The 27,672-nt window shown below is 57.8% G+C and overlaps 3 protein-coding genes and 1 long non-coding RNA gene across 19 annotated transcripts in view; 2 read left to right on the forward strand and 2 right to left on the reverse strand.

Moving 5' to 3' along the window:
• BRD3 (bromodomain containing 3) overlaps positions 1-4,598 on the forward strand; it is a 39,515-nt gene extending 34,917 nt beyond the window's left edge. For 3 of the 6 annotated variants that reach the window (XM_027615477.2, XM_027615479.2, XM_027615478.2), the window contains exon 12: positions 1,070-4,593. In XM_027615477.2, the coding sequence (XP_027471278.1) occupies positions 1,070-1,185 (116 nt within the window). In that variant the 3' untranslated portion in view covers positions 1,186-4,593. Of the gene's footprint in view, positions 1-1,069 lie in introns of all 6 variants that reach the window. The other 3 variants (XM_027615481.2, XM_027615483.2, XM_027615480.2) reach the window with 3 other exon arrangements.
• Positions 4,599-5,901: 1,303 nt separating this feature from the next.
• On the reverse strand, positions 5,902-8,575 carry BRD3OS (BRD3 opposite strand). 5 transcript variants are annotated; one of them, XM_027616052.2, is made up of 3 exons: positions 8,519-8,565; positions 7,983-8,033; positions 5,902-7,608 (listed from the first exon to the last, which is right to left on the reverse strand). In XM_027616052.2, exon 3 carries the CDS (start codon positions 7,060-7,062, stop codon positions 6,808-6,810), a length of 255 nt encoding a protein of 84 aa, XP_027471853.1. In that variant the 5' UTR covers positions 7,063-7,608; positions 7,983-8,033; positions 8,519-8,565; the 3' UTR covers positions 5,902-6,807. The 5 variants fall into 5 exon arrangements, with proteins under 5 accessions (XP_027471853.1, XP_027471854.1, XP_027471855.1 ...); XM_027616053.2 differs by having other exon boundaries at positions 8,483-8,532; XM_027616054.2 differs by lacking the exon at positions 7,983-8,033 and having other exon boundaries at positions 8,519-8,575.
• A 14,163-nt stretch (positions 8,576-22,738) lies between these two features.
• On the reverse strand, positions 22,739-25,623 carry LOC118356192. Of its 2 annotated transcripts, none has more exons than XR_004819527.1 (2): positions 24,648-25,623; positions 22,739-24,048 (listed from the first exon to the last, which is right to left on the reverse strand). It is a non-coding gene; the product is annotated as an uncharacterized LOC118356192 (long non-coding RNA). The 2 variants fall into 2 exon arrangements; XR_004819526.1 differs by having other exon boundaries at positions 24,347-25,623.
• A 100-nt stretch (positions 25,624-25,723) lies between these two features.
• Positions 25,724-27,672, forward strand: part of VAV2 (vav guanine nucleotide exchange factor 2) — a 170,655-nt gene continuing 168,706 nt past the window's right edge. For 4 of the 6 annotated variants that reach the window (XM_027615347.2, XM_027615351.2, XM_027615349.2 and 1 more), the window contains exon 1: positions 25,724-26,431. In XM_027615347.2, coding sequence (XP_027471148.1) covers positions 26,228-26,431 — 204 coding nt within the window. In that variant the 5' untranslated portion in view covers positions 25,724-26,227. The remainder of the gene's footprint in view (positions 26,432-27,672) is intronic. The other 2 variants (XM_027615350.2, XM_027615352.2) reach the window with 1 other exon arrangement.

A 27,672-nucleotide genomic window follows, 5' to 3' on the forward strand; every position in this document is an offset into this window, starting at 1 on the left:
AGTCTACAATCATGTGGCAGCTGGGTGCCGCCGTTGGCCATGCCCACTCCCTCTGAAGGTGGAGAAGGTCCCCTCAGGTCTCCCCTGGGAAGGGCAGAGTAGGTGCCACAGGACTGACGGCTATCTTTGAACTGCTGACCTGCCCCCACACCCCATTAGTTCCTCCTGGTGGACTGCATTCGTGTTTTCTAGACTGGCATATTTCGATAGTTTTGTGGCCCTCTGAGCTATTTTTACTCACACTTTTGACACCAGATGTGGGGGCTTCTGCTCACACCAGGTCTGCAATCCCAGCTCCAGGTGGGGTCTGGCAATTCAGTTCCCTTCGGACACTATTTACTTAGGGTTAGCTCAGAGCCCACAGGTTGGGGGGCTCCCCTCCACAAGACCGCCCTTCTCTTTGCCGCCAGGTGCGAGTCCTGGGCCTGCCTTACCCCTGACTGGCAGGCTGTACACTGGGGCTCCCATGAGCCTCTGCTCAGACTTGACAGTTTGTTAGAAAGCGCTTTTTCTTGCCGTATAGTTTATTGTAAAGGGTACAGCTCAGGAGCAGCCAAGTGGAAGACATGTGCAGGGAGAGGCACGGCAGGGGCATGCGGCATCCCTCTCCTCTCTGGGCATGCCACCCTCCCCGCACCCCCATGTGCCCCCGACCCTGGAAGCTCTCAGCATTCGAGAGTGTTCTAGCACTCCATCTGCAGCAGTCTCCCTTCCCTGGAGCTCCCAGCCCCAATCCCGCGGTTTTCCTGGTGACCAGCCGTCCCCCGAGTCACTCATGAGCATACACTCGGGTGTGATCCACAGGGGGCTCCTTGTAAATGACCAAAGACATTCTTATCACTCGGGGGGGATGCTAAGGGTTTTCAGAGCTCTGTGCCTGGAACCCGGACAAAGGCCAAATGCATTTCTTACCGTCCCGTCACCTCGTTAACGTAGGTATTCATTCCGGCACATATTTGTTAATACTGACAGGGCAACTGGGTGAAGAAATGGGTGGGCCGCGGCACGGGCGAGTGCAGGGGCGTGGGGGGCGTGGGGGGGCGCCTCTCACCTGCTGCGTCTCCCTCAGAGAAAGCGGGCTCTGCGCCCTCGGGCGGGCCGTCCCGGCTCAGCAGCAGCAGCTCCTCCGGCTCTGGGAGCAGCAGCTCCAGCGGGTCCAGCTCCGACAGCAGCGACTCGGAATGAGCCCTGGACGCAGAGCAGAACCCAGCCAGCGATGTCGCACACGCCCAGACTCTGCAGTGTTCCCTCCGATGGTTAATATACTGCTTTCCTTCCACGCTGTGCAGGTTTCCTTGTTAACTCAGTGTTATGGTATCTTCCAGTTTTTGCTTTAATAGGTCAGAGATCTTTCTCGTGTGTCCGTGAGGCTTTATGAGGAGGTGCGAGCCCGCATAAAGTCTTTTCTTCGTAACTGAGTCCAGTTGCTTGGAGATGGCAACTTCCAGCGCTGACCTGATGACCGTAGAAAAACAATGTCAGATGTGATCTGAAGTCTCTTAGGCCCGACCTGGTCTGTAGCTCCAGAAAGAATTGTTGGAAAGGAAGTTTCTCTGAGATGGTACTGTACTGAAGGCTGTCAGCTTTGCCAACAGGCGTTGTCTCTGTCCTTCGACCCCGAGCTCAGCCCCGCGGCCGGCCGGGGTCACCTCTTGCTGCGGGGGGGCCGCTGGGGGGTTCAGTGCGGCCACAGGCTCCAGTCTGGGCTTCTGCAAGGGAGGGTGGGGGAGAGGTGGGTGGGCGCGGAGGGAGGGGCGCCGGGAGCTCCCAGGAGGGAACACGGGGGCCGCGCGTACCGCGCGCAGCTTTCCATACACTGAAACTTTTACCTCAACTTAAAAAAAAAAAAAGAAAAAAAAAAGAAAAGATTAAAAAAACAAAAAACAAAAGGAGACTTTTTTGTAAGGTTCAGCAATTTTCTACGAAAGTCCAGCCCAATGTGTGTCCCCGACTCGTGAGCTGCCGCTGCCGCACACTCTGGAGCTCTTTTCCCAGTTTCGTGTATATATGAACACTTTATTTATTAACATCATTGGTCATTTTTTTTTTTAAAAGAAAAACAAAACTGCAAAAGAAATGCATTAAAAAAAAAAAATAGCAGACATGCAGGCCTTTTAAAAGTGGTTCGAAGGAGAGCCCCAGCCCCTGCTCGGATGGCGGACTGTGGCCTCCAGGTGCTGGCGTCCCGCCACGTGTGCCGGTGCTCAATCCTGTCTGCACGCTCGCCCTGCCCCGGCCCCACCCCCTGCGGGGCTCGGGGTCTGTTCTCCGTGTGCGCGTGTGGGGGGGTTGGGGACGTACAGGCGTAGACAACTATCCAGCTGCAGCACATTCTCAGTCTTCGTTTTGTGTGTTGAGTTCTTTTGTACTCACTTCTGGTCTCTTTAGGACTGTTTTAAAAGAAATCAATTTAGGGAACCCCAGTTATATAATATAAACTTTGTAATCTGAGAGAAAAAAATGTATAGTAAATCTAAGTCTTGATTTTTAACTTTCTATTGTAAAAAAATAATAATAATAATATACAGAGTTTAACAGAAGGTTATGTTTGGTTTTGTTTTTTCCAGAGGCTGCCCCGCGGCCTTTGAGTGCAGGGACGCCCCACACTGCCCGCCTGAGCTCGGAGCATTGTGGCTTCGGCCTCGAGTGCCAGGGGCCGGCCGTCCAGGCCCCCCCCATGGGGCGCCCCTCACCTCCCAGCCCCGAGGGCAGGGGCCCTGGGCCATGGGGTGGGAGGAGCCTCCCGCCGCAGGAGGGTTCGCTCCTCAAAGACCACACCGGGCTCCCTGCTGGAGCATTTTCCCCGCTAGCACAGAAATGACTGAGATAGGGCATTCTCCCAGACCTCCCTAGGAGGTGGGTGCTGGGGGCGGAGCTGCGGGTGTCCTGCCTTGGGTCTGGTGGCGAGTTTCCAGGCGGACAGGGGGACTGGTCATCAGAATCCGAGTAGGGGGGCAGTCTTTACAAATCCTAAAATGGGTTCAGGTTCCACCGGCCCTTAACGGTCACGGATGCCCTTGCTGGACGCGGCACTGGTGAGGCGGTGGGTGGTGGGTTACCAGGTTTCTTACTGCTGGTGATTCTGACGCTTGGTGAGTTTTGAGCCAGTTTGTTAAACTTTTCATTAAGTTTTGTTTATAATAAAAATATATGTGGATTTTTCAACTTGCCATTTTTTAGAGTTACCCTTGTGTTTCAAAGGTGTTTTCTAAGCAGATCTGTAACGGAATATTTAAACTAGGACTTTAATACATGACACGATGGATGGTCTTAACGCGGGATCTCTCTGGCCACATGCAGCAAGCGCGCCTCCCCGAGCAGAGGGTGCTGGGGGGCGCGTGGGGGGCTCCTGTGGAGCACCTGTCCAGCTGCGGGCATGGTGGGGGGCGGTCGCCTGTGTGAGCCATCGGGTGGGGGAGCGTGTGGTCCTCGAGCCCGGCACAGTGCAAGCATTTCAGAGCACTTCACTGTCCGCTGGCTCTGCGGGAGACATGGGTTCTGGAACACCTCTGCCCCTTTCCCCTGCCCCCCAGGAGGAGGCCGCCATGGCGCAGAGGGCTGCCGTCCATCCTGAGCAGTGTAGTTCGATGGTGCTGTGGTTTCTTAAGGCTGTCTGTGCAGACTTCAAAGCCGATTTCTCTTCTGAGTTTGGGGGAACGTCCTCAGCCCCCTCGAGGTCAGCCTGTGGGTGTTTGCCATCTCCACATCTCCCTGTGTTGGGGAGACTGCAGCTGGACAGGCAGGGCTGTTTGTGTCACGGAGAACCCGAGGGCAGATTTCACAGCCTCTTCTCGAGGGGGAGGGAACCATGTGGTTCGGACGTTGGCCTCACGGGAGCCCCGGACGCCCAGGGGGCAGAGACCCGTGCTCATGCTGGGCGGCGTCACCTTGCTTACAAACTGTAAGATACGTTTTCTTTTCGTTTCTCTTTTTGTTCTTATGCAACATCCACATCTGTGACAGCCCTCTGGGGAAAACACCACCCAGAGAAAGGATGCGTTCCCCCCAGTGTAGCCTGTTTCTCAATACTGGCATCACGCTTCCAGAAGTTTTTCTTTTTTATATTTAAATTGTTACTTTTCTGTATGATGTGCATGCAAGTTTACCGTAACTTTTCTTAAACTTTTTAGTGCCGTTTCTAGTATATTCCTGTAAATGTCAGTTACTGAAAATGAGTCCAATGTAAGTAGTTTTAGCTTGTTTATTGCAATGCTGGCCTCAACACAACAGAATAAAAATGGTAGAAAGTACTCTTTGATGTTTCTGGTAATCATGGACCCTTCTCCTGGGGCATTTGTTTTGTTTTCATAATAAAACCAAAAAAAAAAAAAAAAAAAAGGTGCCTGTATGTGCCTTTGCCTGTGCTTTCTGGTGGCTCCCAGCCCCGCGGGTGCGCGTGTGGAGATGCTCTGAAGCTCACACCCTGGAACGCTCGGCCGTCGAAGTAGCCCTGGTCCTCAGCCTGGGCAGGAGGGCACCTGGATTTGGGGGACATGATTGTAGGCTTTCTTTTCCGCTAAGTGTTCTCTAGAACAAGCGGCCCTCTTCATAGAAGCACAGTCTCGGTCACACTGCGGTCCTCGCTCGTTCTTCCTCCTGTCTGGGCAGATGCCTCCCTGCGCTCCGGCCGCGCTGGGGCGGGTTCCGGGGCGGGTTCCCAGATGACAGGCAGCAGATGCTGTCCTGCTGGCACAGTCGCCCGTCTGCTGAAGTCTTCCAGCACTCAGCGCAGAGCCCGGCATGGAGGAGAGGCTTCTGCGAGCCATGCGTGGCAGACGGGCGCCTCTGACACTGTTTTCTGAGCAGTCCTGGCTGTTAGCACCTGGCCTTGCAGAGTCGTCCTGGGGAGAGGTTCTCAATGGCACCCTCCCCCCCCCCAGCCCCCGCCCCCTGGCTGTCAGCAGGCACCCTTCCAGCATCCCCTCAGCACGTGCCATCCTTGTCCAGACTCTTACCCCCCCCCCTCAGGCTGACCTCCCCAAGGACGGGGACTGGGCCGTGTCCACTTCGGTGGCTCCAGCCCCGGCCGGGGAAACCAGCCGCCTGGGCTTCCCTTCGGCAGATGGTGGCTTCCTGGGCTCTGAGCAGCTTAGCACCTGCTGTCCTATGGGCGGCCAGTGCATGTCGGTCACCTGCACACCCTGACCTGTGCAGACCTCGGCCGTGGCCGGTGCTTGTCTTCCCAGGTGCTTTCCATGCCTGGGGTCAGACTAACTGCCACCTGTTCTCAGGTTAATCTGAGGCGTGCATCAACATGCGGCACAGGCATTCCAGACGTCTCTGCAGTTTGCTTTCTTCCCAAGCAGGACCTAGATTGAACTGCAAAGATGTTGAGCAAACGATCTACCGGGTAATCCCAGTGTCAGGGCTGCTGGACAAGCAGGCCCCTACGGCAGGTCTTACTTGGTGTAGATGGGGCCAGCTTCCCTCTTCAACTCCGGGAGGAGATTCAGGAAACGTGACTTTAAGCCTCCCGACCCACACAGCAGGCAAGCCGAGGATCCATCACTAAGGCCCAGGCTTCTGGCTGGACGTTTGACATTTGGGGAACGTGCTCTGACCCAGCAGTTCCACTTCCGGGATCCTTGCTTAATGAACTTGCACACCCACAGAAAGATCCACGTCCGACGAGGCTCACGACATGCTGCGTGCAGGGCAGCAACGGGAAGTATCTCTGCCCTCCTGTGGGCTCACGGGAGTGCTGCCCGTCAGACATTTCAAAGCATGATGTAGATGTCCGTCTGCACAGCCGGGCAAGAGGAAACCCCCAGGACGAGATGCGCAGTGCGGGCCGTGCCTTAAGAACCGTGCACGATTGCATACGCAGAGCCGCTGCTCGTGGTTGTCTGCGGAGGACACTTTTGCTGTGCTTTATGCATTTCTGTAATGGGGTTTGTAGCAATCATTAGATTCGCCTGTTATTGAAAAAAACAAACCTGAAGTCAAGTTAACGTATTCTGAACAGACAGGTAAAAGAGTGAGGAAGGAAGGAGTGTCCCAAAGCATATTTATTTAGAAAAATCAGCTCTGACAAAAGATAACCCCCACAGTTGCAAAGCCACGCAGACCCGTTCCAGCGGACCGCACATCCTTTGCAAATGCCTCGCAAAACCTGCCCACACGGGGGCGCCGCAGGGCTGACGCGCGGCCGCCTCCCCGCAGAGGCCCAGCCTGCCCTTTGCAGCGCTGAGATTCCGTCCGAAATCTCCGTCAGCAGCGGACGTGGAACTTAAGGGTGACTCTTGGTTTCCGGAATGCGTGTGGATGCCCTCGCGTGCTCGCCCGCGAGTACGTGGAAGTCGGCGTAGACGCTCCCGCCGCGCACGGCCCACGACGCCCGTTCCTCGTCGCCGAAGGCCCCGCCGCGGGGCTGCTGCCGGCCGCTGACCCCGCCTGGCCCCGCACGCGGTGCTCGGCCGTGCCTGCCGCGAACCCCGTCACTTTTTCTAGATCTGTCCCGTTCTTGACCAGGCGGAAGGGAATGCTGGAAGCGACCCGGAGAGTTCGGAGAGGGTTGTGTGAAGCCAGGGTGCCCTCCCGCCTGGTCTGCTTGGAGACCTAAGGGTCAAGCCGCGTGTGTAGCGGCGCGCCGGCTGGAAGCGAGCCCGGAGCCGGTCCGCCGGCCGCGCCACGCGCGGAGACGGCTTGGGAGCCCCCGCCAGCATGCGTGGGCCCCTGGAGCACAGCCGGGGCTTCACTCTCCAGCGTCTCCCCGTGAGGCCTGGAAGCCGCCGAGGCCCCTCAGGGAGGGCAGCGGGGCCTGGGCTCCGCACAGCTCAGCGCCCGGGCGCGGGTGTCCCGCCGGGGCTACATGATTGCACAGACCTGGGACCGGCCCGTGTCCCGGGACACTCCGAGCTTGTGCCTGTCCCGCACCAGGATGGCCTCGTTTCCGTACTGCGAGTACCACATGCTGCGGCTCCGGCTCAGGTAGGTCCGCGGGGGCGCCGACTCCAGCCGCCGCTGCTGCTGCCGCCAGATGAGCAGGGAGGCGTCCCGGTACCGGAGGCGGGCGTAGCTCTCCGACAGAGCCTTCTCCGCCAGCGGCACGCGGCCGCTCATCCCCGGCCCGCAGCTCCCCGCCCCTGGGCGCCCGCGCGCCGGGCCCCTCGGAGCCGGTCCTGGGCGCGCACGGCCGGCCGCGGCTCTGCGCCTCGGGCACTCATCAACCGCCTCGCTCGCCCTCGGCTCTGACGGCTCCTCAGGTCAGTGGAAAAAAGCACGAATGCAGGCCTCGCCGTAGGCAACACCCTCGGGAGGGATGCACTGCGAGGGAACCTGAGACGAGCCTCGGGGGCGCCGGCAAGACCCCTAAGCACCGGCGAGAGCTGCACGGGGGCGCCCTGGACCGCGCTTTATCAGACGTCCAGCCGCCGGGGACGAGGCTCCCAGCGGCCGAGGCCTGGCCGGGCGTCCACTGCGATTCCGACACCACGGCGCGACCCACTTAACTTGAAACGATGTCTCTGGTGCCCTGCAGGAGAGGACACCGCACAGCTCCGTCCCCGCAACTGCCCTCCGCTGCTGCGTGCTTGGCTCAGCTTCCAGTGCCGCGGGGCCTCTCTGGTGGAGGCAGTCCTGTGTCCTCAGCTCTCGCCCAGGCGGACACTGCAAGGAAATGGACGTGCTGTCAGGGGCAGGGAGACAGCCCAGCGGCAAGGGGAGGCTCTACGGCACACGATCTCAGCTCTTTTGGGGTCAGAGCCTCCACCAAGCTACTGGTGCATGTCACCATTTCAGTTGCCGTCGGGTGACCCAGACCATGGGGCTGCGTTTAAGTGGCAGACCTGTGACTCCTCCTAGTGCCTTGACGAACTAACGGGGATACTGGGCAAGCCGCCCGTGGGAGCGCCAGTGCCTAGATCTGGGAAATGAAGTCCTGAGAACCCGAGCGGGCACAGGTTTCGGGACTGGTCCGGCAAGCACCCGGCCCGAGAGGGGTTTGCTCAGGCTGCCTCTGCTGAAGGCAGGTCGGTACTCACCCAGCCACCAGGGCCCTGCTTCTGCTCCAGGCAGCTGGGGGGGCCCCTGGGCTGGACAGAAAAATGTCAGGTGGAAAGCAAACAGGGAAGCATCCACTAACCACGCCCCCCCCCCCCGACGCTTTTCCATCCGTGCAAGGTTTTCCTTCTCCATGGCCCGTGCCCTGCTCACCCAGCCCCGCCCTCGTTGCTGGCTGCCGCAGATTCTACCCAACTCGCGCGGGCGCCCGGGAGCCCTTCATGGCCCCTCTGGTTGCCTCCCCAGCATCCTGGGTCCTCCACGTATCCCTCTACCTCGCGCCAAGGGTCTCCCTGTCACCCTGTCCAGGTCTCCCATGGCCCACCTGCGCCCCCCCATCGCCTCCCGCCCCAGTCACCCGCGCCCCCCCCATCACCATCTTCTCCCCATCGCCTCCCGCCCCAGTCACCGGCGGCCCCCATCGCCAGGCGCGCTCCCCCCACCGCCGCCCGCCCTCCCATGGCCTCCCGCCCCCCATCACCTCCCGCCTCCCCGCGCTGGCCGGAGCCCCAGTCACCCGCGCGGAGGGGCCTCGAAGGGGCCTCGGCGACGCGCGGACGGCCGGGCGGGGCGCGGGGCGGGGCGCTCCGGGGCGGGGGCGGAGCCGGCTGGCCTGCGGCCGCGTTTCCATGACAGCCCCGCAGGCATGCCCAGCCGAGCGCCGAGTCTGGGCAGGCCAGCAAAACGATCCAATGGGCGGGAGCGACTGTGTCCCTGTCCTGCCACCGTCACTGTTGGTCTGAGCATTTTATTGACAGTAGTTTTGTATTGCAGCTCGGGTACTTTTGCCAGTGCTGTAGCTTTTGCTATCCGCATCCTTACTTCTAATAATCTATACATTTTTAAAAAATAATTGTGGGGGATGGGTATTAAGGAGGGCACTTGTGTAAGCACTGGGTGTTGTATGTAAATGATGAATCACTGAAGTCTACTCCTGAAACCAATATTGCACTGTAATGTTAACTAAAACTTAAATAAAAAAGAATAAATAATTCAAGTTTGTCCCCTTAGGGCTTTCTCAAAATTATGTCTTGAACTCCCCTGTCCCCATGCTGTCCCTGAGAATTCCGCACCCCCTCCAGGCATACGAATAATACCCTCATCAGGTGGCATCTGCTCTCTCCCTTACCGGGTGTATTTCACGGTTTCCGCAGCATTGATGAAGAAAGTGGTCAAGAAGGGCGTTCCCCCCCCCCCCCCCGCCCCGCTCCCAAACCTGCCCCGGGAAGGCACTTCTTACACCCACACCGCCAATGCGCATCCTGCACGGGGGTGCAGAACATTCAGGAAACAGACCATGTGCCAGCGGTAAGTCAGTTTCAACACAGTTCAGTGTTCAAGTCATACATAAACAAGGCCACGGGAAGAATGGTCCATAAAACAACAATGAAAAGATAACTAGAAGAAAGCATATGTTTTTCATCATGAAGAAACATTTCCAGGGCGCCTGGGTGGCTCAGTTGGTTAAGCGACTGCCTTCGGCTCAGGTCATGATCCCAGAGTCCTGGGATCGAATCCCACGTCGGGCTCCCGGCTTGGTGGGGAGCCTGCTTCTCCCTCTGACCTTCTCCCCTCTCATGCTGTTTCTCTCTCTCTCTCAAATAAATCATAAATAAAATCTTTAAAAAAAAGAAACATTTCTAAATTTCACGTGGGTCAAAGAGGAACTCACAATACAAACTGTAAAGTATTTTAATGGAATGAGGATGAAAATACAAGATGTCCAGATCTTGTGGGATGCAGTTAAAATCATGCCTGGAGGGAAACAGAGCTCTAAAGGCATACACTAGGAAATAAACACAAATACGGCATATACACAGGGTATAGGGAGACTCTGAACTGTCTTTGCAATTGCTCTGTGAATCTAAAACTTCCCTAAATTAAAAAGCTTATTTTAAAAGTGGAAAAAAATGTTAGCTAACTGGAATTAAAAAAAAAAATAGGTGAAAAGGAAAATCACAGAGATGAGAGGAAATTTGCAATCTATATGTCATTAATAAGGGACGTAGGGTCCAGTTCCAAGACAGAAATCCCACCAATGAGTTAACCAGAAAGAAGTTAATGGAAGAGGTTGTTCCAAGGCACAGAGTTATTAACAAGGTAACTGTCAAGATAAAATAAAAATGCCTAAAGTATCTCAGAAGTAGCAACAGCAGGAAGCAACTACCACCTCAAAACCTAAAGGAGCAAAGGAGGGTCCTATTACTGAAAGTAATATTATGGAGACTCTACAAGAATTTACGAACTCAGAGGAGGGACAGCATGGAGCTGAAACTCAGACTTTTGAGGAGGGGGAACCAGCAGCTTGAGCTGGTGTCTCTGAGTGCCCCAGTAGCGGGGGGCCCAGACCCCAGGGAAGGGACACCAGCCAGATGCTGCCTCTGGGTGGCGGCAACATGATAAAGTGGATTTTGTGCTTGTTGGGAAAAACACAGACTGGATTCAGCAGCTGCTTCAGGGGGGAAAAAAAAAAGTGAAAAATCTTTGCTGGGGGCGTGCACACTGTCAGGAAGCACGCAGGAAGCAGAGAGGAATGAGCAAGTTTGGCCTCCCTCTCCAGTTCCCAGTCTGTCTCCCAGAGCCCACCAGGAAGACTCTGGCAAAGGGACAAATGAGGTTCGCAAAGTCCTGGTCGGAGCATCACAAAGCAGAGCGTAAAGGATATTTGGATCATGTTTAACATAAAGGCCATGGGTGACAGGCCAAAACTACAGAATGGGCACAGTCCCGCCCTTCATTCATTCAGCTGCCCTACACACATTTCTATGCATATTGGAACTCCATACAACAGAAGCAAAACCTTAAAACCTAGCTCTGCATGTCTGCCTAAGAAGATGCCACTCTTTTTCATACTAGAGTGAGACAGTCTGGCCTCTACCCAGCTGGAGGAGATGCAAAGTCCAACAGACCTTTCTGATTCGGGTCTCCTTCCGTCTGAATATCCTTCTCCCTGAAACTAAATTGCAAAGTCGCTTCCAACGACACTTCCTGAAAATGATAAAGGGGATGAGGAGATACAAACATACATGCTTAACAGGCAATGGGGGTGGGGGGACCACGGAGAGCTGCTCTCCTGCACAGTCCTTGTCGAGAATTTCTTGCCCTCAGCCGCATCTCAGCTGGGCAAGTTTTTTTTTAACTACTGGGGTGACTTATACCTTCATTCCCAAAGGACATGAACCTTCAATAATCCCATTTATTTATTTTGTAGTAGCTTTCTATTAACTTTTACTTTGGGTGGCAGAAATGCTAAAACACACCTCAGACCATCCCCCCCGTTTGGGCCTTACTTCTTCCTGCTCTCAGTGTGAGGCAACGACTCACTTTCTCCTTGGTATGAGGGATCCATCACCCCAGCCAGCAAGGTAACCTACTTCTTAGTGTTGGGGCGCCTGGCTGGCTCAGTGGGAAGAGCGAGCGACTCTTGATCTCAGGGTCGGAAGTTCAAGCCTCATGTTGGATGTAGAGGTGACTTAAAACCCCTACCTACTTCTTAGTGTTTCGATGCGGCGGTATGAGGAACCCCAAATTTCCAGGTGGGCCTCTCATCTTCCAAGTCAAAGGAGCCATTCTAGGCTCCCTGGTAGACGTATTCCTCCCTAGAGAGCCAAGACTTCTGAGCCTTCAGAGCTCAGAGGCGGGCGTGGGATTAAGAGGGCTCTGAGGAGAGCCTGGGAGGCTCAGTCGGTTAAGCCTCTGGCTCTTGATTTTGGCTCAGGTCATGATCTCAGGGTCGTGGGTTGGAGCCTCACGTCGGGCTCTGCACTCAGCACAGAGTCTGCTTGTTCCTCTCCCTCTGCTTCCTCCCTGCCATCCCCTCTCAAATAAATAAATAAGTAAAATCTTAAAAAAAAAGAGAGAGAGAGAGAGAGAGCGCTGTGAAGTGTTAATAGAAATCAGGGGAGCCATTGCCCCTCGTGCCCTTTGGGTCCTGGACACCAGCAGTCTGGCCGTGGGGGAGACAGCACCCCGTATCTGTCACTGGTTCGAAGCACACACTCACTTGAATCTGTGAGCGAGGACCTCAAACTTCCATGGTGTTGCTCCCCAGTGGCGCTCTAACCATGTCCTCGGTGGGCCACCCCACTCGCTATTAGGTGGGCACTTCTGGGTGATGGAGCCTAGGGAAGACCAGTGAATTCCATGAGCACGAGCCCACTATTTGGCTTCTTTTGCTCAGGAATGAGCTCCTCACTCAGGAGCGCTGTTGTGCGGGAAACCATGATGGTCAACAAGGCACTGCCCGACTCCATGAAGGGCGGGGGAAGCCAGTGCTCGTACAGAATCTGTGTCTGTTCCGGCGAGACGGATGGAACTCCTGTCTCCTCCATGACAGACCAGTCCAGTGTCGTAAGCGTGCCACCACTTGGCTGGTGGGCCCTCATGTAAGGGTGCCATAACGAGGGCCCAGCACTGGCCTTGGCTTTTGGCAGCGAGGCCCCCCCGCCCCCCACAGTGGCAGTAGGCAGATCAACTCTGGCGGTGGAGGTCAGTGGAGTGGTCTGAGCCGTGCCTCTGTCCCTCCATCCATGATCGCTGTACACATGAGCCATCAAGCAAGAGGCCAAAACATTTACAGAACGGGTCCCACGTCCATCTGATTATTGAGAGCCTCCTCTGCAGGGGATGGGCCTTGGCGACATCCACCGGGGATGCCGATGTCTTCACAGTCTGCGTCCTGTCTAGGACACCGTCCACTGCTTCTTCCCCAGACCTCCTTGTCATCAAGCTCCCAGCAAGTTTCTCTCCATTCCTTAACCATCCAGCCAAACCGTCGGCCCTGGAAGCCTAGACCCCTGAGCTCCATGGAGGCAGCATAGAGATGACCCCTTGGCGCTCTGAGGAGGGGGCCCTGCTGGGTGTGTGCTGCTTCTCTGGGCTGGAGGGCAGGGCCTCCTGGACCCAGACCGGACCCAGACCTCCGAGGAGGGCCCAGAGGTGCTGCCCTGAGGCCAGTCACGGGACCCTGGCCCTGCCGGGGTTGGCAGCTGCCGACTGGACTCGCAGGCTGCCAGGGACACCGCTGCTGAAGCCTGGCGGGTGCAGAAGCCTGGTGGGGGCACGGCCGGGGCAGGGAGCAGGCAGGCTTGTGGCCTTCCAGCAGCACCTGCTGGCAGAGCCCCACACAGCTGCAGGCAAAGCCATCCGAGCACCTGCAGGCTGGTGGCAAAGGGTGGTTTGGAGCTGACGGACGTTAATTCAGAAACCGGTGCATGTCTCACGTCCAGGATACAGAAAGAATTCCTGCAATTTAATAAGAAAAGGAGATGAGCCAACAGTATAAAAAAAAGAGTAACCAAGAAAATCCAAATTAAGGAGCGCCCTGATGGCTCAGTCAGTGGAGCGTGCGACTGACTCCTGATCTCGGGGTTGTGAGTTCGAGCCCCGCGTTGGGTGGAGAGATGACTTAAAAATTAAATCTTCCAAAAAAGAAAAAAAATCCAAATTAAGATGGTAGTGTGAAACCACCCATATCCACAGGAACGTCTAAAAGCACAAAAAGATGGACCCATCCACATGCCAGCGATGGCAGGGCTGTGGACAATGCTAGCTGTCCACGCTGCCCGTGCACATGGATACAACTCTGCAAGATACTTTCCCACGAAGTCCGAGGGCCCCGGAACTGTGATCCAGCCGTTCCGCTCCCAGGGGCCCACCCAGGGCAGCCGTGTGCGGCTGCGCCCACAGGGAAGCATGCACATAGCAGCCCCGAGCCGTAATCGTCCACCGTCCGGGCTCTCAGACGCCGGGAAAGAAGTTGCGGCGTGTTCCCACAGAGCCCTGACAATGAATGAACCATAGTCCATGCAAACACAGGGATGAATCCCAGAAGCATAACCGTGGAGGGGAAAGAAGCCAGCCCACACCCTAAAACACTCGACTGAATGGTTCCATTTATGTAACATTCAGAAAGAGGCAGCACTAATTATAGCATTTAGGGTTGCATATTTCGATGGTAAAAGTACCAAAAAAAAAAAAAAAGTGGGGAGCGCGGATGTCAGTGTGTAGCCACCAGCTCGCAGGGAGGGAGAGGGGTGCAGTGGGCAAAGGCTGAGGCCCGCGGGGTCTCCTCGAAGCGCTCCTTTTTGACCCGGGGCTGGTTACTTACGCTCTTCCGTTATAACATCGCCTGAAGCCGCACATTTGCTGTGGGCATATTCCCGCATGTCATATCTCACAGAAGATTTTTCGAAGGAAGCTAATTATAGATCGTGAGGAAACAGACACCAGCTAAGGCCAGACATCCCATTCTTTCACCTACGAATGTGCTGGTGTTTTTACGAATCACCACAGTGACAGGTCACATCTCCGGTAGCAATTGCTCATTAGTACCTGACGTTTGGTCAGTGTTCATAGTTCCTGGATGATCCGACAGATGCCATTACATATTTAACTTGAAACAGGATCCAAACATTTGGCTGCATTTGGCTGCATGTCTCTTAACATCTCTCTCCCTCCGTAATGCCTTCGCTACTGCGTTTACCTCCTTGCCACGGAACTGTGGAATAAGCCAGATCCTATGTTCTGTAGGAGTATCTGTGGCCGGGATTTGGCCGATTGCAACACCACGGTATCATTAAGGTATTGTCTCCTCTGTGTGTTCTGAAAACTGGGGGTTAGATCTGGAGCCTTGATTAGACTAAAGCTCAGTTTTTGACCAGGTTCCTTCATGGGTGGGTAGGCACATACTGCGGGGGGCTTTCTCTCTCTCTCTCTCTTTTTTAAAGATTTTATTTATTTGAGAGAGAGCGAGCAAGCACAAGCAGGGGCAGAGGGAGAGGGAGAAGCAGACTCTCTGCTGAGCAGGGAGCCGGACGCGGGACTTGATTCCAGGACCCTGGGATCATGACCCGAGCTGAAGGCAGATGCCTAACTGACTGAGCCACCCAGGCGTCCTCTCTCTCTCTCTCTCTCTCTCTCTCTCTGTCTTTTTAAAGATTTTATTTATATATTTGACAGAGAAAGACACAGCGAGAGAGGGAACACAGGAAGGGGGAGTGAGAGAGGGAGAAGCAGGCTTCCCGCGGAGCAAGGAGCCCGATGCGGGGCTCGATCCCAGGACCCTGGGATCATGACCTGAGCCGAAGGCAGGCGCTTAACGACTGAGCCACCCAGGCGCCCCTCTCTCTTTTTTTTTTAAAGTAGGCTGCACGCCCAGCATGGAGCCCAACACAGGGTTTGAACTCCTTACCCTGAGATGAAGACCTGGGCCGAGACCAAGAGTCGGACCCCTAACCAACTGAGCCTCCCAGGTGCCCCTGTCTTTCAATATTAAGAGGGACCAGGGGGCTGGGGGTCTCAGTAGCCTGGTGTACCCCTTCCAGATTTCCCCATCCCTCTCTCACGGGGTAATTGTAACCTGCCACCACGGATCATCACTTAGGACCATTATATTAAGGTTGGAAATTGGTGATTTTCTGATTCTAACTTTACTTCTGGAATTCTTCCATAGGGAAGAACTTTCTTCAACTGTTTGGCTACCCTGAGATATGGTTCATATGGGAAAAGCAGAATAAATGCCTACTTCTTTCCTTTTACTTGGCAGTTTTCAGAAGAACGGGGTGGTGCTTTACCAAACTCCAAGGGGAATTTTTAAAAGTCAGGGTTTTTTTTTTTAAAAATAGCAATATGACTTCATGAATTTCAGTGTATTCGATATTTTTCGAGCAGTTGCATTCATTCTGTGTTTGAGGATCAAGATTCCTACATGCCTGGCCAGTAGGACACCCGGCTGCTGGCAGCGCCCCACCCTGTCTAGAAGCTCTGGGGGAAAGAGTCTACCCCACGCCTCTCTCCCAGCTTCTGGTGGCCACCAGCATGGTGGCCTTCCGTGCCTGTGGCTGCATCATCCGGATGGCCGCCTCAGCCTCCACATGGCCTCTCCCTTCTGTGTCTCTCATAAGGACACTTGCCACCGGATTTTGGGCCCAGTGAATCCAGGATGATCTCCCCATGTCAAGATTCTCAGTTAATTATACCTGCAAAGATCCCCTCACCCCCTTGTTTTTAGAGAGAGAGAGACAGAGAGAGAGAGAGAGAGAGAGAGAGAGCGCTAGTGGGGGCAGGGGAGGGGCAGAGGGAGAGAGAGAATCTTAACAGGGTGTGGAGCCCGACTCAGGGCTCGATCTCACGACCCTGAGATCATGACCCGAGCTGGAACCAAGAGTCGGACACGTAACTGACTGAGCCACTCAGGCGGCGCTCAAAGACCCCTTTTCTGAATAAGGTCAGGGGCTTCAGGGATTGGATGTAGACATATCTTTTGGGGGCCCACCATTCAGCCCACTATAAACCCTAGCAAGGAAACTGGTGCAGAAAAGATGGAGGTGATCTAGGAGGGGTTATTTGGTCAGCCTGTGGCTAAAAGCAATGAAGATAGAGCTCGTCTTAGGGAACAGGACAAAAGGAGCCCCACAGCGAGGTAAACCGTCTCCCGCGGTCACCTGGAGTGCCGAGCTCTGTGGAAGGCTCTGGACGACAAGGGATGGTGCCCCAAAGCAGTGAATGGCCATGGTGTGTGATGCTTCCAAAGGGGCTTTTCAAGGAAGAAAATAAAAAACTAAGATTCCTCCATTTTAGTCCAAGACATAGACCGCTAGCCCAAGGATGCAGGGGTGTGGCCTCTCTGGGGAGACGGGAGAGCCTTCAGCGTGGGGCGTGGCCAGTTCTGCCAGCCCAGAGGCTGCAGAGGGAGCCCGGGCGGTGGGGCGGGGGCTCAAGTTTGCGGTGGCCCTACCTCCGAGGCTCTTGGCCCGAGGCCTCCCAATCAGGCCCCGCTCCTGACAGGGGAGACCCGCCGGCTGGAGAGCCCAGCCTTCCCTGGAGCCCGGCTCTCTCTCTGTCTTACAGCTACAGGGCTGACAGCCTCCTTATCTATGCTTTGAAACGCTGCTCCAGCTTTGAGACGCGGCCTTGAGGGGGCGGTTGAACCAATGGGCCGTCCATCGACTTCCTCCAGCGCGCTCACAGCCGCCTACACCCGCTGCCGGGGTTCCGATCATTGTGCTCACCCCCAGCGTTCGACTACTACTACTGCACCCCCAGGACATTCTCTTCCCATAGGTGTCTGTCCCATCCCGGTTCACCACTAGAGAAAGTTCTAGCGATCACTCCCCTGTGCCAGGAACTCACAGTACAGCACCGAGCGCCAGCAGCGGGGCTCTTGCCAGATGGCTGGGGCCAGCCAGTCCATAATAGCACGCTAGAGTCTGCTTCCTGGGACACCTCCAGGCACCAAGTATGGGTGTGGGGGCGGGGAGCAGGAAAGCCCCGGGCGTGGGGGGAACACAGCAGACAGCAGGGTCTGTTTTGCTTGAAATGAAAGGCAGGTGGGGGTGGCTAGGAAGTTGTCAGGCCCCTCCTGGACCTGGGCTTGGAGATGCTGTCGTGCCTCTCTGGCCATGGCAGGAGGAGCTGGGCACGGCTGGGCCCGCCTGGGCGGCACCTGTGGCTGTGAGCGAAGACCTGTCATGATGGGGACAACAAAGAAAATCAAGGGTCTGGGCCCCGGGAGCCGAGGCGAGTGCCGTTTATGATGTCACAGCCTGCCCAGACGGGATGGACAGTGAAAACTTTGATCCGTGTCTTGACCATGGAGGGTGGGGAGAGAGGAGGCCTTGGCCCAGAGACAGGAGAGAAGGTGGGTCTTTCTGAGACCTCCCTCCTGACTGTGTTAACCCTGGGCCAGCTATGGCCTCCCACTGAGGACAAGGCACGTGCAGGGTGGGTACTCAGGAACTGTTTTCTGAATGGGTGGGTAGATGGGTGGATGAATGGATGCATGGTGAGTGGGGGGTGGATGGTTGGATGGTGGGTGGTGGGGGTATGGATAGATGGGTAGGTAGATGGGTGGATGAGTAGGTGGGTGGATGGATGAAGGAATGAATTCATGCCAAGCACTGTGCTGGGTACTGGGAGGCGCATGAAGGAGGTGAACCCACAAGCCAGGCCCAGAGGAGCCCAGAGTTCACCCCACGCCCAGGTGGACATCTCCAAGCAAGGCATTGAAGGGGTGCTGAGGAGGCAGGAGATGGGCCCTGAAGGAAGAGATGGTGGAGATGGGTTCTCAGAAGCACACATGTCGTGAGTGGACCAGGCTCCCAGGGGCCCCGGCTGGAGGCAGCTCAGTGGTGGGGCGGGGGTGGGGCACGCAGTTCAAAATTACAGGCGCAGGAAGTCGGGGACTGGGGTTTGGGGAGGCGGGTAGGAGGGGGCTCAAATTAGACTGAGGGGCTCTAATGGGGGCAGGGGGCCTTGAAAATCGTGCCCAGGAGGCTGGCTGTGCTCAGAAGGCAGTGGGAGCCAAGGGCGTCTTTCTTTGTTTTTAAGTAGAATAGCTTTATTGAGACATAATTCTGTACACCTCGTCGTTTAAAGGGCACGGTGTCAGAGCTTTTAGTCCACTCGCAGAGTTGTACAACCACCGTCAGTCAATTTTAGAACATTTTCATCGCCCCTCCAAGAAACCCTGTAGCCACAAGCAGTCACTCGGCGTCTCCCCCGTGGCCCCGGCCCCAGACCACCACTGACCTCCTCCCACTGTGTCTGGACTCGTCCGTTGTGGACATTTCCCGTATATGGAGTCACGTAACACATGGCTTTTCAGGTCTGGCTTCTTCCACAGAGCACGGTGTTTTCTAGCTTCATCCCTGTTGCGGCACATGCCCGGGCATCTCTCCTTTTGGTGTGCGTGTGGTGCCGTACACGTGACATAAACTATACCACTAGGGGTAACATGTCAGTGCACGGTGCAGGGGCATGGAGCATGTTCCCGCTGCTGTCTCCAGAACTTTCTCATCTTACACACGGACCCCCGTCCCCTCCCCCCAGCCCCTGGCACCCACAGTGCTCCTTCTTGTCCACGGATTTACAGATTCAGGGCACTTCATACAAACGGAGTCCTATAATACGTGACCTTTGGTGTCTGGCTCTTTTCAGTTAGTGTGAAGTTCTACAAGTTGGTCTGTGCTGTAGCGTCTGTCAGAACTGCACCCCTTTTTATGGCTGAATAACATCCCGTGGTATGGATGCGCCACACCTATCAGCCATTCATCTGTCGGTTGACAGGTGGGCTGCGTCCACCTTTTGGTGATTGGGACTGGTGCTGCCGCGCGCATGGGTATACAAGTTTTTGTGTGGACACAGGGTGGGTTTTGAGCAGCGGGGAGCCTCACGGGTTTGAAGGGTCTCTCCCGCTGGGTTGGGGTGGGGGGTCTGCAGGGGTCAAATGCAGAAGAGAGACTGGGAAGACATGGCCAAGCCTTGAGGAGGTGTGACACACAGCCGTGCTCCTCAGCTCCTAGCACATGCACTGGAGCCCCACTTTTGTGACAAGTCTCCCAGAGACAGGCCAAACTTGCCTGGTTCCAAGATGACCAAGAGTCTCCATGCTAGCCAGTCCTTGCACGCAGACGGGGCCAGCCCCAGCTCCCAGAGAGCCCCCCAGAGGCGTCTCACGAGCCCCACCTCACAGGGGAGAAAGCTGAAGTTTCCTGCCCCCTGCAGTGTCACCCCGTGGGGAGGGGCAGGCTCCTCACAGACCCCTTGCAGCCACGAGCCACGTGTGGCCTCTGGCTCAGTGGCCTCTGGCTCATCCTCTTCACTGTGGCTCCTCCCACTGACGAGCTAAATTTTTACTTGCATGTCATTGTAGTCAACTTACAATTTAATACTCAATTTGTTTTTGGCCAACTTCTAAGTATGTTTGAGACACCTGGATAGCGAATCTGCTTTCTCCATGATGAGCTTTCTGGGGACGGTGGGGTGTTCAAGCTGACAAGGGCGGCCAGGGTCAAGTACACGCTGAAGCTTGAAGACTTTCGCGGGGAAAAGGGAAGGTAAAATATCCTGTTCGTATGTTTTTAGGTTGATTCCATGTTGAAGTGATAATATTCCAGATATATTGGATTAAATAAAATGTATCATTAAAGTGAATGCCACTTACAGGCAGCTGTTACTCAGCTGTCGGGAGGCGTGAAGGACTCGCCGACACCGGCCACAGCACGGGGAACCTTGACATTCTGCTGGGCGAGGGAAGCCAGGTCCAAGGGCTGCACACAGTAGTTGATGTGAAACGTCCAGGTCTGGGCTAGGCAGCATATTGGGGATGAGAGCTATAACGGGTACGGGGTGTCTTACGGGGACTGTTCTAGGATTCAGAGCACTTGTGCTGCGGTCTACACGGGGGTCTAGCAGGCATGTCCCCTTGGCTGTGCTGACTTATTTTCCCGCGAGGGGGTAGGGCTGCAGGAGGGCCGGCAGGGCCCGGGGGCAGGGCTGCCTCCCGCTCAGGTCAAAGGGCAGCACGGAACATCAGTAACGGCCAGCAGACTTTGCTCTGGGCCAGAGTGTCACAGCCGAGCCTGACGAGAAGCACGTTCAGCGGCAGCGGGCGGCCTGGGTCAGCCCTTAGGTCCTATAACCCAGCTGCACGGGGCCTACAGCTTCCCCGCTGGGCCCATGAGTGCCCTGACGAGGGCGCCTGCAGAAATCTGGAATCTCCCCCAAATCCCTACTTGTTGGCTTTATGCCTACAAATGGCGTGAGTCCTGGAGGCCCTTCGTCCTTCCTGAGAGCCCTAAGCAGCTTGCCCCCCAAGAGCTCACAGCGCCTCTCAGGAGGGCCTCAAGCAAGGTCCCGGACAGTCTCCAGGAGGTGACCAGAGAAGGGCCATTTGGCAGTAAGATAGCAGAGGTCAGTTTGGAGTCCAGTCTGTGTCTTTGGACTTAATTTTGATCGTTGAAACAACAAGCTGTGTAAATTCTGTATTGTGCCTTTTTAAACATAATGTAAAAAAGCCCACACCCAACAACCCAGTGGGGCATAATCTGAGTCCACAGTGGGCCAGATGGTCTTTTTCTACACCCATACTTTCCTGGGAGATTGTGGCAGCTGAATTTGCATGATGTCGCTACAAATGGAATTTGCAAAATGTGTGTTCATGTGGTCTGGACATGAGAATAACTCCTTCACCCAGTCATGCTGGGGAGAGTCAAAACATTCACTTCCCCTTTCCCCATGAACAAAACCTCCTGGAAAGAGGATTTGGGAGGGATGGGGGGTAGAGGGGTGGAGGGATGGAGGGAGGGAGAGAGAGATGGAAGGAGAGACGGATGGATGGAGGGAGGGATAGAGGGAGGAATGGATGGATGAAGGGAGGGTAGGCAGACTCCTGCTTCTGTGGAGGCCTTTGCGGGAGAAGTCTTATATGTCCCTGGGACCCTGCCTTATGGAATAAGGCCCCCTCAGCCTTGGTCCTGTTGAGAAGAGGCATGGGGACCCTGCCGCAGCTCTTGGTGTTGGCTGCGGAACCGGGCTGGGGAAGCCCCCGCCTGGGTTGCATGTGGTTCTCCGAGCAGCCTTGTGTGGAAAGGAGAGCTCTCGGGTGTTCGGACGGGCAGAGAGCCCTCCAGCCCCTTCCAGTGCGGTGTGCCCTGTGCGCAGCGTGGGGAGACGCGCTGTTCCTGTGCCTAGCAAACTCCCAGTGCTGCCCCGGGAATGAGACTCCAGCCGAGGAGGACGCCTCTGTGGGAGCCCTGGAGGCTTTGTGAGGGCAGACTGCCCCCTGCGCTGCCACCCTGGAGCCATCGAATCTACCAGAAGCGAAAGCAAAGTCCTCAGCTGGAGGCACGACAGGAGACAGAGTCCCTATTCAGACGGGAATTCAACCCTGGCAAGTCACTCAGCTCTGTGAAGCTTCACCTGCACAGCAAATCTAGTAAGAGTGCCCCCCAGCTGGGGCTGGGGTGCATTAGTGCAAGCCTGCCGTGCACACGGGGCCCCTAAGCGGCAGCTGGGCCGTCCTCCCCTGCATGACTTACTGTCCTGGGAGAGGAGCAGAAGCGGGAAACCCGGGCCCACCTGCCCTAAAGCCTCCGGAGGCCTCTCTGGGACTCCCAGGGACCCGACAGCCACCAGGCTCCCAGGAGGTGCCCCCCTCCAAGCTCCCCCAACTTCAGCCCAGACACAGGGTGTCTCCCCAGCAGTCACTTTCTGGTCAACCTGATGCTCCTGCCAGGCTACCACCCCATTTCTGCAGTGGGGCGTGCGTGCATGTGCTCACGTGCGCATGTGCGTGGTTTGTGTGTGCGCGTGCGTGTGTGCGCGTGCGTGTGCTTGTCCATGCCTTTCAAGCACTGCATTCTGTTGCTGAGTCAGTATCTACGTGCTAGAGACATCACAGCATTTTCCCTTCTCCCTCATCACCCACCCACCCAAATCAGCTTGTCAAGGAACAGCAGAAAGTCTCAGCATGGAAACCGCTTTCAACAGCAACACCTGGGTGCTGGGCAGGCCCGGCGCTTGGACCTGGCTCCCTCACGAATTGCCGGGCGGCCCGGGCAGCTCGCCAAATTGCCCAGCGTGTTGGTTTCTGCATTTTGCCATCCAGGACAATAGTGGCTACTGCGTGAGGCTTAAGGGAGGTGAGGTGAGCGTCCGTGGCTCTCGGGTTGGCCACGTGGCCCTCAGGACGGTGGGGGGGGGGCATCGGTTACAATCACGAACGCCATCAGGATAAACCCGCTTGAGTGTGCTACGCCCGTGCAGTCTTACAGAACATGCTGTTATACACTCACGTGACGATGTTAAAGTTCGTTCATTATAGACATTGCTAGAACAGGCTGCAGATCACTCCATGGATGATGGCACAGCCTGGTTCGTAAACCTTGGCATCAACTTACCCCATGTCTGTGACTTCCATGAGAAAATCTATTGGGTTTAAAAATCAGAGTTGCAGTACTTTGCCAAGTTGTTGGTTTATTCATTTGGTGTTTCGTTCAGTTAAGTGTTTTCTGAGCCCCTACCACAGGCCAAGCCCAGTCTGCAGTGCTAGGCGTGAACTGGGGACAGGAAGAAATGGTCCCTGCGGCCCCAGAGCTCACTGTCTAGAGGGATGAGACTAAGTGAATCAGGTCTGGAGGAGAGGATCGCAGAGGATGTGAGGGGGTGAGCTCTGTGGACAAGAGTCCCGGGCGGACACATGGCCAGTGGAAAGGTCCTGAGGTAGGAGCATGCCAGGTGTGGCTGCTCCTTTCCTTCATGCAGGAAATGAAGTCATCCAGGGAGGGGGCACATTTTCTAGGGAAAGAATTCGCTTGTACCTCTTTGGCCAGGAGAGTGATAGGGTCTCACCCAAGTTTCTCTGGGTCCTTGCTGGTTGCCAAGGATGGATGGAAGGGGGCAACGGTGGGTGGGTGAGGTGGGGAGAGGGGGCTGTGACCTTTCTTGTCTACTTTGGGGTACATGGCTGGTATTGGCACTCCCTGCCCGCTGGGCTGGGGGCCCAGCTCCCCAGCTCTCCTGTGGGCTGCCCTGATGCTCAGCACCGAGTCTCTCCCTCCCCCTGAAGAAATCACTGGCTGTGCTAAACGTGGGCCAAGCTGAAGTGCGGCCTCAAGGGTACCATTTCCTTGTCTGTGAGCATGTCTCCAGGGCACCATGTCCACAGGATGCAATGGGAGCTCTGCCCCCCGCCCCAGAGGTGTGCCACAGATGGTCCTGGCAAATAGCTCTGGGTCCCAGGGCATGAGGATGGCAGTAGGGTTTTCTGGACAAGTGTCCCCTCTTTCTGATCCATACTTTGTGTTGGTACAGTCTGGACCTGCTCATCACACCCACACCAAGTGCCAGGGAGGGAGTCTCTGCCAAGTTTCCATCCATCCATCCATCCATCCATTCCTGTCCAGCTTGCCTGCAGAGTCTCCCAAGGACGTTGTGAGATACACATGTTCCCAATGCCAGATGGGAAACTGGGAATGCTGAAGGGGTTGTGGCTGGCTCAGGACCGCACAGCAGCAAGGTCTGAGTCTCCCGGTGTGACCATTCTCAAGGCTAAACCCCAGCTTCCCCGTCCAGCTGGGCAGCCAGGTGGTGACAGTGCCCTCCGCAGCCACCAGGGGGCAGCATACGACCGTCTGCATGGCCAGGGAAGGGGGGGGCGTGCCTATGTCCCAGGCCCGGGCTCATCATCTTGGTTGGGTCTCTGCCCAGGCAGGAAGGCCATGAAGGCGGCGAGGACAGAGGCCCTTTTCTTGCTGAGGCGGTTACCTGTGGGCGAGAGACACACGCATTAAGGGGGCACCAGAATAGGGCACCCCAGGTGAAGAGCTGCAGGAGCCCCATTCTGCCCCAGGCCCTGCACAAAAGCTCCAGGATGTCCTCTTGGCCCCTCAGAAACAATTCTGATGGAGTGCCAGGCTCTCAGCTCTACAGAGGGGGAGGGGGCGCTGCAGAAGGTGCCTGCAAGGCTCTCAGATTGGGGGCTGGAGGGGCTGGGGTTCAGGCTACGTCCTGTGGTTCCATTCCTGGCGGGGGGGGGGGGGCGCGATGCTGGGGCGGGGGTTACCTGCTTTTGCCTCCGGCCAAACAGGCTCAATCGCACCCCTCTGAGGCAGGCTCCTCCCTACGTGGGTTCCTCAAAGGAAGGAGGCCTAAAGGGTAGCTTGGAGCTCCCCGGCCACTTGGCCTGATTTTACTCCTGCTGTGACCACTCTTCACAGGGCCTGGGGTGTGTCCCGGAGGCCAGCTCCTCTCCTGCTTCTCTCCGTGGGCTGGCCCCTGGCCTGGCCCCCCAGGCTTCCTCCTCAGTCGGGGAAGGGGCAGATTTGAGCTCTGCAAAAGGCCTGGGGGATCCTCTCTGCACTCACCAGTGGGGGGTGGCACCCAGCGAAGGAGGGGGCTGGGCCATGGGGCAGCTGCCCAGTGCTGCCCCAGTGAACACAGGTCCAGAACTCAACCACGAGTGTCCAGGTGGGTGGCCTCACCACCACCCCAGCGATGGCCGAGAGACTCAGGGTGGGGCTGTGCCTTGCCCAGGGTGGCGCAACACACCAGTGATGAGAACCCACGGCTCCTGAGCTGAGCCGGGATCCACATCACTTCATTGCCAGATGGCTCTTCATGCCCTTGAAGCCGTGCCACTGTGGTGGGGGGAGGCCAGCTGCTGAAAACACGGCCCCCACCCCTGGGTGCGGCTCAGGAAGGAGTTCAGGGCGGGGTCAGTGGACCCTGCAGTCAGCCAGTGGCCTGTCAGGACCCAGGGCCCAGGCAGCTCTGGCCTCATGACCAACCCTCTCTCTCACTTACTAATCTCACATATTCCATCTCAGATGCCAGGATTTGCCCTCTGGGCAGCTGCAAGTGGCCAGGCCTCTGGGTCACAAAGTGGGGGAATCCCGACCTTTGTGCGGGGTCGGGGGTGGGTGGGGGGTTGCTTTCGGGTCCGAGGCCAGAGCAGAGAATGGGATGGGGGTTCTGGGCGCATTCCCCGCCCGTGTGTGCCTCGGGCCTCGAGTTATCCCTCAGGGACGGCTTGATGGACCGAGGGGACGCGGGGGGCCTCGGTCCGGTCGGTGCCCCCTCCTGGGTCTGTCCTTCACGAAGGGCCGTGCCGAGGCGCCCAGCGCGACAGGGACCACCGACTGATCGCCACCGAGTGGGACCGCAGGGCCAACGCAGAGACCGAGACCCGGCCATCCCTCCACCGGCGAGGTCGCTCGCCCCGGGCGCAGAGCTCCCCAAAAGTCCGGGCGCCCCGCGGACAGAGTGGGCGGGCCCCGGGCGGCGCCGCAGCCCCCGCCCTCCGCAACTTTGGCGGGCGGCGGGGCAGGAAGTCGGGGGGCGGGGGCGGCGCCAGGCCCGCGCGCCGGCCCCGCCCCCGCCCCGCCCGTGGCCGCGCCCCCGCGCCCCCCGCGCCCCCGCAACCCCAGAGCCGCCGCGCCGCTGAGTCCGAGCGCCGGGCGCCGAGCGCGGAGTCCGCAGGCGGGGCGAACAAAGCGGCGGCGGCGAGGGCGGCCCAGGCCCCGGACTCGCCGAGCGAGCGACCCACCGGCCCTTTGTCTCGGGCGGGGCAGGAGAGGCGGCGGCCGCGGGGCGCCCCGAGCGCAGTATGCGGCGCCCGGAGGGGCGGATAGCGGGGCGCTGCGGCGGCGCGCGGCGCGGAGCCCGGCCTGGGGCCCGGGGGCGCCCGTGTGTGTGAGGGGGGTCCCGCGCGCTGCGCGGCGCCCACCCCGCGGCCGCACGTGGGCGGGAGCGGCGGCCCGCGAGGAGCCGGAGCAGGAGGAAGAGGAGGGGACGCGCGGCGGCGCAGCGGGGACCCCGGGCCGCCCGCGCGAAGCCCCGCCCCGGCCACCGAGCCCCGCGCGGGCGGGCGGGATGCCCCGCGGCCGCCGCACTTTGGCCCGAGCGCTGCCCTGAGCGGGCCGGCGGTGCGGCCGCCGCGGGCGCCATGGAGCAGTGGCGGCAGTGCGGCCGCTGGCTCATCGACTGCAAGGTCCTGCCGCCCAACCACCGGGTCGTGTGGCCCTCGGCGGCGGTGTTCGACCTGGCGCAGGCGCTGCGCGACGGCGTCCTCCTGTGTCAGCTGCTGCACAACCTCTCCCCCGGCTCCATCGACCTCAAGGACATCAACTTCCGGCCGCAGATGTCCCAGGTGAGGGTCCCGGCGCGCGGGCGGTCGCGGGGAGAGAGGGGCGCGCCCCAGGAGGCGCGAAGTTGACCAAAGTCCCCCAAGCCCGGGGCGCGCCGCTGCCGCCGGTGGGCACCGCCGGGACGCGCCCCGGGCGGGTCTGTGGCGCCGGGGTGCGGGGAGACTCGCAGCCGGGCGGCGCGCCCGCCGCTGCCGCCCCCTCTCCGCGTCCCTCCCGGCCCTGGCGAGCCCGCCACGCCCGGGGGGCCTCGTCGGGCGCCGCGTCCTCTGGCTTCGCGCCTGGTGGCGGGACAGTGGAGGACAGCGGGGCGCGGCCGGAGGAGTCGGGGAGGAGCGGGAGCCGGAGGGGCTGGAGAGAGCGGGTGGGCTTGGGTCGCCGCCTCCTCTTGGACAGGGCCGCGCAACTGGGTGCGAGCCGGAGCCCCCGTCGCTTCGCCAGCACCCTCAAGTGTGGCCTTTGTCGCGGCCGAGCCGTGTGGCTGCCGGCCGGCAGGAAAATGTCTGCGCAGCCGGCAGGAGCTGCTTTTTTTGGCCCCTTAAAGGGAACTTGGCTGAGACTTGAAGAGAATGAAGCTCGGGTCCTGCCTTCCTGGAGTCACAGAACGCCCACCCCCAGCTCCATTTGAAGGGGTCCTGGGTGCTCAAGGGGCCCCTGGGGTCTGGCCAGCACTGTCCAGGATCGATCTTCCTGTGAGCCCTGTAAAAGTCCCTTCCTCTGTGGCCCACGGCAAGTCCGTGTGGACACAAGCCGTTCATGTGTGACATCGGAAAGCCGGTTAGGGAGAAGGAGAGATGGAGTGAGTCACGGCTTTTCCAGGCTGGGCTGCATGGCCTCTGCCCTTTGGCTGTGAGTGCGTTTCCAAGGAGATGAGAGCACCCCCTCCTTCGGGGAGGAAGGGGGGCGGCTGCTGACAAAGAGGAGCCCTGAGAGGGTAGAGGGGCTGCCCTCCCACTCAGCGATAACAACCCAGGACCAAGGAGGCAGGCAGCAGACCTATTGAGGGAGCCCCGGGGGTGCAGGCATGCGGTCTCAGGACTCCCCTTAGGTGCTGTCCTTAGGCTGTCTCATGCCAACTAACTCGCAGTCCCCGGGGCCTGGCGCCCTGCTGCAGAGTACTTTCATAAACCCGTTCCTCACCTCTGCCCTCCCCTGGGGGTGGGGGCTGGGCTGGAGAAACTGAGAGCAGGAAGGGTTGCTGAGGGCAGAGCTGGCTATGGGCGGGAGTGTTTGCCTTTGGCTGTCA

This window comes from Zalophus californianus, chromosome 13 (genome assembly GCF_009762305.2).
Source record: "Zalophus californianus isolate mZalCal1 chromosome 13, mZalCal1.pri.v2, whole genome shotgun sequence".
Taxonomy (NCBI): Eukaryota; Metazoa; Chordata; class Mammalia; order Carnivora; family Otariidae; genus Zalophus; species Zalophus californianus.